Source organism: Chiloscyllium plagiosum, unplaced genomic scaffold, assembly GCF_037043375.1.
Source record: "Chiloscyllium plagiosum isolate Xiang-an unplaced genomic scaffold, Cpla_swu_hap1 HiC_scaffold_8, whole genome shotgun sequence".
Taxonomy (NCBI): Eukaryota; Metazoa; Chordata; class Chondrichthyes; order Orectolobiformes; family Hemiscylliidae; genus Chiloscyllium; species Chiloscyllium plagiosum.
Genome location: NW_028270146.1, coordinates 43,845,499 through 43,860,142, shown reverse-complemented (window position 1 = coordinate 43,860,142; position 14,644 = coordinate 43,845,499). Strand labels below are relative to the sequence as shown.

Here is a 14,644-nt window from a genome sequence, read left to right as displayed (position 1 = left end):
TGTTGTGTACCTAAGCTACCCATAACCACCTCAAACAGCCTAGCAGTAAAATTTAACCCTTGGTCCAACTGAATCTCTCTGGGAAGCCCATATCGTATGAAGAAAGCTACTACCTTTAACTCCTCTACCACCTTTTTTGCCTTGATATTCAGTAATGGAATTGCCTCAGAAAATCTGGTAGACACATCCGTTATGGTTAACAAGTATTGGTCCCCACTTTTAGTTCTCAGGAATAGGCCTACACAATCAATTATAACCCACATGAGAGGTCCTTCAATGTGAGAACTGGCAACAAAGGTGCGTGTTTTATTAGTGCCTGTGACTTACCTACCATTTAGCATGCATGACATGTATGGCAAAAGTTAACCACATCCTTGTGCATTCCAGGCCAATAAAAATGTTTTTGTTCCTAAGCCAGAGTCTTTCATACCCCTAAGTGACCTCCTACAGGTAATTCATGTGCTACCGATAACACTTCCTGTCTGTATGCTACCTGGAACACAATCTGTTGCACTTCAGCCCATTTCTCCTCTGCACTAAACCTGCCATGGTCTCCATTTCCATCTTAGGATTCCATCTTTCAAATAGTAACCCTCCGAAATATTCGCTGCTTCCTTTTTGGCGTACGCATCCACATACATATTTTTTAATCGTCTTGTCTTGCTGTTGCAAATCTTAGTCTTTCAGGAGTTTGGTCTGATCCTCTGCCTGTTCAGGTTTTTCTAACACCAAAATGTCAAACAGGGTATCCACTAACTGAACCTCAACTCCTTTAATCTTTCCCTTATTTTCTGCTTTGTGCAGTGACTCATGATAGTGGGATTTGGTTACCACAGTCTGGGAAAATACCAGGAATTTCTGTTTTAACTCCTCAGTTCCTTGGTCGTCCTTGGGCTTCTCCACAACAAAGGGTGTCACTTCCACATGGGAATGCTTTGGAAGGATCCAAAGAACAAATTGAATTCCTGGAACTGACACGCTGTCAAATCACTCCCACTGTAACTTCCCCAGTCTTGTGTTGGCACTCCAACCTGATCTCACATAGGGGAACGATAAATTTCTGTCCCTCTATCCAACAATTATCACACTCTCTGATAGGAGATCGGAACGAGTGTATATTAACTCATCCGTTACTATCAGCGACTGGTTAGATCCTGTGTCTCTCAAAATTATGACTTCTTGTCCCTCTCCCTCTGTTCAGAGTAAACTTTACTCAGGAGGTGAATACTTTGCTGAGATCAGGTACTAAACTCCATACCCAGCCCCTGCTTAGGCTGTGTACTCTCTTGCAGCTCCTCAGCTCTTCTTGGCGTCTCCTCTACTACCTTAACTAATGGCACTGGCTTAGCTTTTTTTTTTAAAACTGCATCTTTACCCACACAGTGCCTTTCTTTAACTACCAGCACTGTGACTTTATGTGCCCCACTTTACCACAGTGGAAACAAGTGAGGCCTTACATCTCCTTTTCATCCTCTTGGGCTTCTTTTTTATCCTGTGGTAAATTCTTACCAGTGTTCTACTCTTGGTTTTGTAGCGCAAGATATCCTCTTCTCCAAACTTCTATCCCTTGCAGGACGAAATTCTCAGCAGAAGCTTGTCTTATGCACCAACATCTACTCACTTTCTAATTCTGCTGCCCTTCTCACTTTCTAAACTTTGTTCCTCCATGAATTCTTACCATCTGTGGAAGTGAATTTTTAAATTCCTCCAGCAGAATAATCTCAGAGCCTCAAAAGGTCCTATCTATTTTCAAAGCATGCATCCATCAATCAAAATGACAATGATTTAATTCTTTCAAACTCAACATAAGTCTGACCTGGTTCCTTCTTTGTGTTTCTGAACCGCTGTCTACATGCTTCTAGTACCGATTCATAAGCATTTAAAATAACCTGTTTAACCTCTTCATAATCTCTTGACACCTCATCTAACAGTGCAGCAAATAAGTCACTAGCTCTGCCTACCAGTTTAGTCTGAACTAGCATTACCCATAAGCCCTCAGACCACTCCAGCAGCTTGGGCCAATTTTTTCAAATGAAATAAAGACGACTTCAACATCTTTTTCAACAAAATGTGGCAGAATTTTGACACTTATACATATCACTACCTTCTCTTTTAATATCCTTCATGTTAACTTGACTTTGCTGACTTCAAGTTCGAATTCTCTTTCAATCTCTCCCTCTGTTTATCTTCTAACTCCATTTTCCTCAATTGTAATTTAAGGTTTTCTACCTCTACTGCACTTGTCGATTTCTAATTTCTTTACTAATGCTATAAGTATGGCATTTTTCTTTCCACTAAACTTTTTTTGGCAAATTTGAGAATCATTTTCAAATCCCTGAACCTCTTTAGCAATTTTCAGAGCCATTTCTCACTTTTAATCTAAACCAACCACAAGTCACCAAAATTAAACAAATTGTCTCACCTACATTTTATTTAAAAATCTCGGACACTAACTTGCAAGTGTTTAAATCTGCTGGGAATTTTCGTACCCTCAAAATCTGTCTAAACCAGTTCAAATCCCGAGACGATGTGCTCCCAAACTATTAAGATATGGGGTAAACCATCGCACTTAAATTTAAACCAGCAACACAAGACTTATCCCCGTGCAGTAATCTGCAAAACTTGAGGCCAAGAACTATTTAAAGTAAAAACAAACAACTTCATTTCTTAAAGTATAACAGAGAATAATTATCTAACAACTATTTACAATTCCTTCCTCTAACCTATCTTTTACCTTCCCTTCTATAATACTATTCTGATAAAACCCACCTATTAAGATCTACCAAAAATTTCAGTTTTCAAAACCAGCCAGGTGTCTAATCTTCTCTTCCTGCTTTTGCTCTTAGGGATTTCTGTTTCACAAGTCACTGATTGATAAAAAGGTACTTTTAAAGAAAGCTATTCTCCAAGTAGTCTGCAGATGCTGGCGGCTTGGCAGTTTTCCTCCCAACTGCTCAATTTTTCCGGTTGTATATCCCCAAAGCACTGGATTGTGTCATTAGCTTTTAAAGATTGTCAGCATACTAAATTCAAACTTATTGAAATTTTGTTTTTTTTTGGGGGGGTATAATTTAAACTGTTGGGCCGAATTCAAATCTGTTTTGTCGTTTCCAGGCAACCAGCTACCCTAGCTACTGAACCACATGTTACATTATATCTTGTCCAGAACACTGCTGTCAGGTAGTTCTGCGAGCTTTTAACTCTTAAAAAAGGTACAGTACACTCATCTTCATAACAATTCTAACCTAATCCTATCTGCCTGCACATGGTCCATATCCCTCTGCTCTCTGCCTGTCCATGTGTCTGCCTATTTGCATCTTAAACATTGCTAACATATCTGCTTCTATCACCTCCATTGGCAGATCATTCTAGGTACCCATCACAATGTGTTTTAAAAAAAAACTTACCTCACATTTCCTTTAAACTTTTCCCTCTCACGTTAAACCAATCCCCTCTAGTATTTGATAGTCAAGAGTCTTTTTCCCCCCAAGGTGGAATTATCTACACTATCCATGCCTCTCATAACTATATACACTTAAAAATGAAGTCACCCCTCAGTGTCCAAGGTTCTCAAAATCAATCCACATTTGTCCAACCTCTTATTATAGAGAAAACACTCCACTCCTGGCACCTGGTAAATCTCTTTTGCACCCTCGCCAAATCTTCCACAATCTTCCTATAGCGTGGCAATCAGAACTGGACACAACACACCTAATATCTTATCCATGACTTGCTAACTTTTTCTACTCGGTACCCTGAGAGGTGAAGGCAAGCATGCAACATGCCTTCTTTACTGTCTTATCCACTTGTGTTGCCATTTTCAGGGCGGTACGGACTTGGCACCGTAAAATGGCCCTGCATATTAATGCTCCAAAGGCCATTTATTTTACACTTCTCTTGCATTTGACCTTCCAAAATGTGTCACTTAACACATGTCGAGATTAAACTTCATCTGCCAATTCTCTGCCCAACTTTCCAACTGATCTATATCCTGTAGTAGTCTTTGACAACCTGCCTTACTATGCCCAGTTTTCATGTCATTTTCAAAAAAAAAAAAAAAACTTACTAATCAATTCACCTAGCTTTTCATCCAAATCATTTGTGTATCTTACAATCAAGAGAGGTCCCAGCACTGATCCTTGCAGAACACCACTGGTCACAGAAACACCTCTCCACAACTACATCCTGTCTTATATGAAGAAGTTGAATGATGTTGTGATATCTATAAAATTATATTTTTAATAAATGTTGTTACATCTGATCATCAGTACATAGAGCAGTACAGCAAGTTAGGAACCAAACAAGTAATACTTGATGGAGCATGGCATCAAGGTGGTCTAACAAACTAGAGTCAATGAGAAATGACGAAACTTTACACTGGGTGGAGTCATAACTCGCACAAAGGATGAAGATTGCGGCTGCTACAGGTCATTTGGCTCAGCTCCAAGACTGTCTGCAGGAGTTCCCATGGGAGTGCCTAAGAACTACAATCTTCAAATGCTTTATCAATGACCTCCCCTCCATCAGCCCACAACATCAAGGCCTGGACTGCCAAGTGGCAAGTAACATTCACAATACAAGTGCCAGAAAATATCCATCTCTAACAAGAAAGAATCAAAACATTGCCTCTTGACTTTCAATTCATTACTGTTGCCGAATCCTTCATTCTCAACATCCTGGGAGTTACCATTTGTCCAGTTCAGTTTCTAGTCTGTCATGTAAATACAGTGGCTACAACAGCAGGTCAGAAGCTATGCATCCGACAGCAAACACCACACCTCTTTCCTCCCAAAAGATGTCTCCCACATAGAAGGCACAAGCTAGTAATGTCATGGAACACTCCCCACTTGTCAGGATGAGTGAAGTTACAACAACGCAAGAACACCATCCAGGATAGGTCAGCCATCTTGATTGGCACCATATTCACAAACATTTACTCCCTCCACCACTGCAGCACACTATCAGCAGTGTGTTCTATGTACAAGATGCACTGCAGGAATTCACCAAGGCTTTTTAAGCCAACATTTTTCAAACCCACAACCACTACTGTTCACTTCAAAGGCAATTACAGATGAGCAACAAAAATGTTGGACTTGCTATTACTGCCCACATCCTGTGAAAGAATAATCAAGAAAACTCACATGGCATTGTGCTGCAATAAATCTACTGTATTAAGTAATGAGCAAACAGCAGTTGCATTCACACCACTAAATGAAAAATTGCACTTCCAAGGTTATAGTTTTGTCAGCAGTAAAATATTACTTACCATACACCACTTTCTATTTCATAAACCCAGATTTCATCATTTGGTAAGTAAACTTCGTTATTTTCATATGTCTGGAACAAAAAATAAAATATCATACACCTTCCTGTAGACATTTTCAAATACAGCAAAATCAATTTTGCAATATTTGCATTAATCATCCAAAATCTGGAGATGAAAGATGCAACAAAATTTGCTCTTAAAAGAATTAAGTGGTGGAATCATTTGCCAAGTTCAAAAAATGAAAAAAAAAATTAAGGCATCTTCTCCTGGCCGGGACCAAGCATAGAGGAAGTATCTACCCAAACAGTGCAGTCTCGGCCTCGCATGGCAATCTCCAGGTCTTATCCTGACATGGAGGTCTGGTCAGCGTGGAGGTCTTCCTCAAATCAACTTCCCCCAACTGATCCGAGATGAACTCTACCTTAATTTTTACTTATCTAAGACTTCTGTCATCAATACAGGCACCATGGTACGGTGGCTCAGAAAACGTAGGATGCACCTACCAGAGGTGGAGCAATACTTGACCTTTTCTTGGTAAATAAGGCAGGGCAAGTGACTGAGGTGAAACTTGGGGAACAATTTGGGGTAAGTGATCACAATTCTATTAGTTTTAACACAGTTATGGAAAAGGATAGAATGGATCAAAAAGTTAAAGTTCTAAACCAGAGAAAGGCCAATTTTTAATCATATTAAAGAGGAGTTTCAAAAGTTGTAGGGGAAGCGATTTGCAGGTAAAAGGGACTGATGGGAAGTGGGAAACCTTTGAGAGTGAGATAGTATGTTCCTACTAGAGTGAAAGACAGGGCTGGTAGGTGTAGGGAATGCTGGGTGACGAGAAATATGAGATGTTGATCAAGAAAAAAGGAGGCATATTTTAGGAAAAGACAGTTGGAATCAAGTGAATCCCTAGAACAGTAGACAGGCAGTAGCAGTATACTTAAGAAGGAAATCAGGAGGGCAAAAAAAAAAGAATGCGATAGCGTTAAGGAGAATCTAAAGTTCAGGGCGAATGGCAGCAGCAGCGTGGTCATTCTCCCAACACTGGGGCCAGCAGGAGCAGCAACAGCAGCAAGATGTAACCCCCGGTATTCAGGGCCAGTGACAGCAAAGCTCCTCCACCGATCAGGAATGGCAGCGCCAACAGCAACAGACTCTTCAAGATTGCGATGCCGAAGAAGCTGAAGTGGGACTCGTGGCCTAGCAACAGCCTTGCAGCAGCACCAGGGTTTCTTGGTTGCGGGGACAGTTTGTTCAGTAGCAAAAAGATCTCGTGTCCAAAGCTGAGCGACACCTACGTTGGTGGACCCGGTACAGGTGATGGCGAGTCAGTGGAGCTCTCCCTGGAGGCTAGGTGCCGGCATGAACGGGGTCAGAAAGATTGCTATTCTGAAGTTCTTAGAAATAATTTAGAAAAATAAAAGTATGATTATCATGACGGATTATTTATTTCTTTACTTTTCTAACTTATTTTGTTTTCTAAGAATTTAATCTTAAGTATCTGTACCTAGGTACCTTTGTACCAAAGATGACACTAACGCAGCAGCTGTAAACGTTTCATTGTACTTACTTGAGCAAGTGTGACAATAAAGCTAATTCAATTCAAGAGATTCTATTAATACATTAAGGGCAAGATAGCAAAAGGGGAGAAAATAGGACCCCTTAAAGATCAATTGGCCATTTGTGTGGAATTATGGGACATAGATGGGATACGAAGTAAATATTTTGCATTAGTATTTACTGTGGAAGACACGGAAGCTAGGGAACCTGACAAAATAAATAGTGACATCTCAAAAGAGTTCACATTAAAAAAAAGAAAAATGGTGCTGGAGGTCTTAAAATGCATAAAAAAGGTAGTTAAATCCCAGAAATTTGTGGGAAGCTTGGGAAGAGATTGTTGGGCCTCTTGTTGAAACATTTGTTGAAACCATGGGTGAGCTGCCAGAAAACTGGAGGTTGGCTAATGTGGTACCATTATTTATAATGTAAGGAAAAGCCAGGGAACTATAAACTGGTGAGCCGGACATCAGTGTTGGGTAAGTTGTTGCAGGGAATTCTGAGGGGGCAGTTTTTACATGCATTTAGAAAGGCAAGGACCAATTAGGGATAGTCAGCATGGCTTTGTGCATGCGAAATAGTGTCTCACTAGCTTGATTGAGATTTTTGAAGAGGTGACCAAGAAGACTGAAACAGGCAGAGTGATAGACATTGTCCATATGGACTTCAGCAAAGCATTCAACAAGGTTCCGCATGGTAGACTGGCTAATAAGGTTAGATGACATGGCTCTTGGGGGATCCAAATGGATAGAAAATTGGCTTGACGATAGGACAGAGGGGGCAATAGTGGAGGGTTGTTTATCAGAGTGTACAATGTGGCCAGTGGAGTGCCACAAGGATCAGTGCTGGGTCCACTGCCTTTTATCAAGTATTTTAATGGCTTGGATGTGAATATAGAAGGTATAGCTAGCAAGTCTGCAGACAAACCAAAATAGATGTTCTAGTGGACAGTGAAGATTATCTAACAGTACAACAGGACTTTGATCAGATGAGCCAATGGTCCAAGGAATGGCAGATGGAATTTAATTGAGATAAATGTGAGGTGATGCACTTTGATAAGGCAAACCAGGGACAGGACTTTTACACTTAAAATGGTAGGACCCTGGTTAGCATTACTGAACAAAAGAGACCAAGGGGTGCAGGGGCATTGTTCTTACAGAGTGGAGTTGCAGGTTGAGTCGTCAAGGTGGTATTTGGCATGCTTGCTTTCATTGGTCAAAGCATTTGAGTACAGGAATTGGGATATCATATTGTGGCCATACAGGACACTGGTAAGTCCAAATTTGGAGTACTGCATACAATTTTGGTCACTCTGCTATAGAAACATTGTTGTTAAACTTGAATGGGTTCAGAAAAGATTTCAAAGGACTTTGAGGGGACTGGTGGGTTTGAGCTATAGGGATACGCTGAACAGGCTTTTCCCCCAGAGCATTGGAGACTGCTTTTAGAGGTTTATTAAATCAAGGGCATTGATAGGGTGAACAGACCAAGGTCTTTTCCCTGAGTGAGGGAGGGGGGGGGTTGGGGGATGTGAGTCCAGAACTAGAGGGCATAGGATTAAAGTCAGAGGGGAAAGTTTTAAAGGGATTGAAGGGGCAGTATATTTTTACGCAAAAAAAAAAGTTGGTGTATGTATGGAATAAGATGCCAGAGCAAGTGGATACAATTACAACATTTAAAAAAAAGGCATCTGGATAGATATATGGAGTTGAAAAGAGCTATGGGCCAAATGATCAGATTGGGATGCCTAATCAACACGGACTAGTTGGACTGTCAAGTCTGTTTCCATGCTGTATGACTCTATAACTACACAGTAATTGGAATCATAAAATCTGAAGCATCCAACTGATAAAAGATGGTATTCAAAAATTCTTATCACACAATTACCATTAGATACCAGGATCAAATAATGCTCAAAACACAAAAATGAAACATCTTTAAATGTTTTAAAGGATTATCTTAAGTTTAAAGAATAGTTGGAGAGATGAAAGAAAATCTACATATGATCATTACAAAATATTATAAACAAACTGACCGAATCACAGAATTATTGAAGGTAGCCATTCTGCCTTCATGACCACAGTGGCTTTTCAAACAAGCCCTATTACACAGTCAATCTCATGCTTTCCCTTCATTCTCTTTAACATGATTTCCACCCAAATAATCATCCAAAGTCCTCTTTAATGCCTCACTTCCAAACCATAACCATTCACTCTGAAAATTTTTTTTTTTTTTTAAAACCTCACCTCAGTCGTCTTCCCTCCAAGGAGAGCAGTCCTAATTTCTACATAACTGAAGTTTCTCATTCCTGCAAACATTCTTGTAAATATTCTGCACTCTCTCCAATGCATTCACATCTTTTCTATAAGATGTCACTGACAACTCATCATCTAGAAACTTTGAAGTTGTCCCCAGCACACAGCGATCCAGACTATTTACATACCATCAGGAAAACAAAAGGTCCCAATACCACCTTTTTGGAACTCCACTATACCCTTCATCAAGCTCAAAACAATATCCATTGACTATTACTCTGTTTCCCATTACACAGTCAATATTCTATCTACAAAGCTACTGTCTTGTTTTATAGAATGACCTCAATTCTGTTGAACGGCACTCTGTCAAACATCAGAGCAAGTCCACGCATTTCACATCAATAGCATTATTCTTGTCAAACCTCTTAACAGGAGGTAACTAGCTTAAAGCTTCATAAATGATTCTTCATTGAGTAATGAAGGAAAGTGGGAGGTACAGTGATTGTTATAAAAGGTGGACCTCAGAATAAGAGTTTCCAGAGCCCGGGTGTCCTTGGAGAAGGAGCACACGGTGTCGACCAACACCCTGGAGTTGTTCAGGGAGAGGTGGGGGCCGCAGGGAGTGGAGTGCATTATTTCTCCCTCCAACTGTATTCTGATTTAGTCCCTACCCTCTCCTTCACTGTTTTGATCACACAGCACTGCCCTTTGATGTGAAGGGCAGTGTTTATCACTGGCTACTTGGGTGTTTTCCTATCTTCCTGATGGTGGAAATTGAATAAAGATTTGTGCACCTTGTGTCTCTCACTGTGTCTCACACCGACACACACCATGGGTGCTGGGGAAAAATAAGCACTACCGCACTTAGGCGGTAGTGTGGGGGTTAAATAAAAAGAAAGAAAAAAACCAAAAAAAAAACCAAGGGATTCCCTGCCCTCCCCTTAAAAAAAAAAAGAGGTCCCAGACTGGACCAGATTAAAGCCCCAATCAGGGAGCCCTGGCTGATATAAGAACAAGTGCCATTTATTCTGTTTGCTCTATGTTGTGGACTCTCCGTGTGTAAACAAAGGAAATGAGATACTTGACCCTGGAATTAGTTCATTGGCAGCAAGATAAAAATACACTCTTAAAGAAATTCACTCAACAGTGGTCTTTGAGCTGCAGCAAGTATTTCTGGCAACATGTAATTTGGGAAGCCTGACTCATTCTATTTTGCCAAAGACTGGACCCAGTATGTGAAAAGAATGCATTGATTTATCAGGCCAAATGACTCGATTTTTTTTTCACCTACCCCAATGAGTAATTCTCCTGACAACTTATAGACCTGCAGTTATTAGAAGATTAAATTTTGCCTCAGGCACCAGATACTAAAATCTTTCAAAAAACTAACTAATTTAGTCAAGAAATATAACAACTTCAACCCTCCTCTAATTGAGATGCTATCGATTTTACTTGTTAATTTGAGAACCAGGGCAATCAGCATCAGGATTTTTGACGAGGTAAGTGGTGGAGGCATATGACTTTGGTTTAACGCTTTGAATCATTGAATCCCTATAGTATGAAAGCAGACCATTTAACCCATCAAGTCCACACTGGCACTCCCAAGAGCACCCCATTCCCCAAGCCGATCCCTGCAACACTGCACTTGCCAATGCTAATCCACCTAGCCTACACATCCCTGGACACTATGGGCTATTTAGCATGGCCAATCCACCTAACACGCACATCTCTGGGGGAAAAAAAAACTGAACACCCGGAGGAAACCCATGCAGACACCGAACGTGCAACCTCCATGCAGCCAGTCACCTGAGGGTGGAATGAAGCCCAGGTGACTGGCACTGTAAGGCAGCAGTGCTAACCACTGAGCACCATGCTGTTCCCCTCTTAATGCGATGCCGAGACACCATTTGGTACATGGAATTAGTGATGTAACTATGCAAAAGCACCTGCTAGCTGACGCCCAACTAGATTTCAAACAGGAACCACAACTGGCTTTATCATTTTAAAATGCAATACGTAGAGCAATAAGTAGAGCATATAAGTTGCATTGTATTCAGATGTAAATGGACACCCTCGCCAGTCTGACTCAGCTAGGGGAAGACCACTTGAATGAAAGCAATTGCATAGCTTCACTTGGGATGTATCCTGAACAGAGGAATTCTAGGTCAACCCATAGCAAAACCCCAAGAAAAGCCAAGCCTCAGCCAAATGGTTAAAATTTTCCCATGATCTGGGCCAGCAAGCCATTGTAATTGCTGCTGATATGTGGACTTGAGACAGCAATGGAGTAAGAGAACTCACTGACCGGTATCCAGTAGTGTGTACTACCTGGAAAGTCCACCTACATCTGGTTTGGAACAGTTAACTTGCTTAGCCACATCCAAACTAGAACCTATCAAAATAAATGCCTGGCTAAGTGGTCACCTGGTTCTAATGGAGGTTGATACCAGTGCAGCTGTAAGTGATTGCAGAAGCAGTCTTTACCAAACTTCGCTCTACACTACAACCCTCGAGTTTTCCCAAGACCTTGGATAGACTAAGAACCTATACTGGGGAATCCTTATAAATTGAGGGTATAATTTCGATTCTAATCTCATAAGCAGCTGGTTCAGTTACCATTGCAGTAAAAAGGTTTGGGCCCAAGCTTGATGCAGCGAAATGCTGGAGAAAGATTCACCACATGGGTGAATCCTAGTGGGGGATAAGAATAATTCACCTAGATTTTCTAGTCAAACAAAAAAGTGTTGAGACAATGGCTGCCTGAGTGAAGTCCTAATTAAATACCCAGAGGTTCTTCAGGAGGATCTAGAGACTATCAAAAATGCCAAGCCCACCTTGCATGTTGACCAAGAAGCAATTCCATGAGTCTTCAAGGCCTGCCCATTGCCATTTGTCTACATGCAAAAGGTAGAGGTAGAAATCAGACAGCTAGAAAGTGAAGGAATCATCAAACCAGTCAGTTTGCAGAATGTAGGGATTTTAAACAAATAGTAAGCCACTTTTCACAGCTGGAAAAAATACCCAATCCCTTGCATAGAGAATTTACACAAAGCTGACAAGGGGACTGTCCTTCATGAAGCTAGACATGAGTTATGCTAGACTTGCAATTATGGTTAGATGAGGATTCCCAGAGGTATGCTACATTAAATACTCATGAGGATTTGTACCAACATACAAGGTTCCCTTTCAGGTATTGTTAGCCTGTGCAATTTTTTAGCGGGTGATGGAGGATATTTTACAAGGTTTACCCCAGAGGCCAGTTAACTTGATGACATGCTAATAACAAGACAGACCAATAAAAAGCACTTAGATAATTCAGAAATCGTCCTTAGTTGTTCCTCCTAAGTGGACTTGCGTCTTAGAGGGGACAAAGGTGTGTTCCGGGTGTTCCAAATGACCTTTTTGGGCTGCAGAGCCGTCAAGACCGGGTACCCAGTGAGGGTGATCGAAGGTGCACCGACCCCCAATCTACTGAAGATTAAGTCTTGGGCTGCTGAATTATGGAAAGTTCATACATAATTTGTCCTCCAACCTGGCACATGTGCATCAACTCTTGGAGGGTCAGCCTTAGAAGTGGTCCTGTAACCAGGCCATAACCTTGAGAGCAATGAACAAACAAACAAGATCTACTATTGACATGCAATGCCTCCCCATACTGCACCAGGTTGGCATTAGCTCATAGGAGGCCCAATGGAGAGGAACGCTCAATTGAGTGTATGCGTCCAGAACTTCACCTAATACGGAGTGTAAAAACACCTAGATAGAGAAGGAAGGTTTGGCGTTCATATTTGGAGTCAAAGTTCCACCAATATCTTTACGGCTGACAGATATAAAACAGGAGTGAAAGGCACTGCTTGTCATTGGCCACTCGGGTGTCCCCATTCTTCCTGGTGGTGGAATATAAATAAAGATTTACACACTTTTTGCGACACCTGCACACACACGACAAGGTTGCTGGGGAAATATAAGCACTACACTGAGAGGCGGTAGTGTGGGGACAAAGTAATAATAACAACAGGTTACAAACCCCTATCTCTATTTGAAGAGGACAAGGCAGTGCCACCCATAACTTCAGGCAGAATTTGAGTCCATCACAGAATTCTACGTGTGTATAATTACAAGTTGGAACACAGTTGCAAATGTAAATGCATTGAGCCATCTCCTCCTGGCTGATGCACAACTTGTGGTACCGCCATTGGAAGAGTCCATAATGCTTTTAAATTTTTTTAGACATGCTTCCAGACACAGCTGACAATATCAGACATTGGATGCAGAAAGGTCTGATCTTGGCAAAACTGAAACAGCTGGTTGTGAAGGTAGTGGGGGAAAAAAAACCAAAGGGCTGTCACAACCAGAAATTGGGCCAGGCCAGACTAGATCACAGTACAGAATGGCATATTATGGGGATCAAGTGTGACTTATCCCATGGAAAGATTGCCATCAGATACTCTACAAAAGGACGTTCAGGTGTTCGAAAATTAAGATGTTGGCGAGATAGTATGTCAGGTACCCGGGATTGGATACAGAAACATCTGTGTTGATGGAGCAGTTGAAACTTTATTGCTGGAACAGCACAGCAGGTCAGGCAGCATCCAGGGAACAGGAGATTCGACGTTTCGGGCACAGGCCCTTCTTCATTCCTGAAGAAGGGCCTGTGCCCGAAACGTCGAATCTCCTGTTCCCTGGATGCTGCCTGACCTGCTGTGCTGTTCCAGCAATAAAGTTTCAACTTTGATCTCCAGCATCTGCAGACCTCACTTTCTCCTTGATGGAGCAGTGCCAAGAGAGCCAACAATGACAAAAATTACTGCCAGTAGCTCCCCCAAGGTTCATAGGAATGACCAGGTAAACCCCAGACTCAGTCAAATGTGGACTGTGCAGGTTCTTTCATGGACTCAGTGTTCTTAGACATTATGGACACATACTGAAAGTGGCTAGACGTGCACAGAGTTCATTCGTCAAACATGAGAATGATAGAAAAACTGCATGCATCTTTTACAATATATGGACGCCCCTAACAGTTGGTCACAGATATTGGGCCATCATTTACCAGCAGGGAATATGAGTATTTCCTAAAGTGAAATGGTCTGGTAGAAAGAACAGTCCAAACTTTAAAGGCAGGCTTAAAGAAACAGCCTAAAGCTTCACGAGATACCAAACATTCCTGGTTCTTATTTGATTATAGGACTACCCCTCATGCAACTACAGGGATAGCCCTAACGTTGTTAATGGGGAGAAGACACTGCATCAGGTTAATTCTGATCTTCCAGACAGGCATGAGGAAGACGGCACATGCCAATGCTGGGCACAAGACTCTGCTAAGTCAGACAGACATTTTACTTCGGGGACCCAAGTTTGGTGAAGGAACTAGAGGAATGGCCCTGTGTGGGTAAGAGGCATGGTCAGCGTGAGGTCAGGTCCAGTGATGTATGAAGTTCCGGTAGGTGGGACAGCCCTGAACAAGCATTTGAACCAAATGAAAGCTGCAAAGTCACAACCTGTGAGAGCAAAATGGGCCCAGTTCCTTAACAGGGAGAAAGGAAGGACTGCAGATACTGGAGATCAGAGT

General features: G+C 41.5%; 1 protein-coding gene across 6 annotated transcripts in view; it reads right to left on the bottom strand.

Moving 5' to 3' along the window:
• The window catches only part of LOC122553506 (kelch domain-containing protein 1), an 88,668-nt gene that overhangs the window by 61,266 nt on the left and 12,758 nt on the right, over positions 1–14,644 (bottom strand). For all 6 annotated transcript variants that reach the window (XM_043697366.2, XM_043697372.2, XM_087989755.1 and 3 more), the window contains one exon: positions 5,267–5,337. In XM_043697366.2, the coding sequence (XP_043553301.1) occupies positions 5,267–5,337 (71 nt within the window). The remainder of the gene's footprint in view (positions 1–5,266; positions 5,338–14,644) is intronic.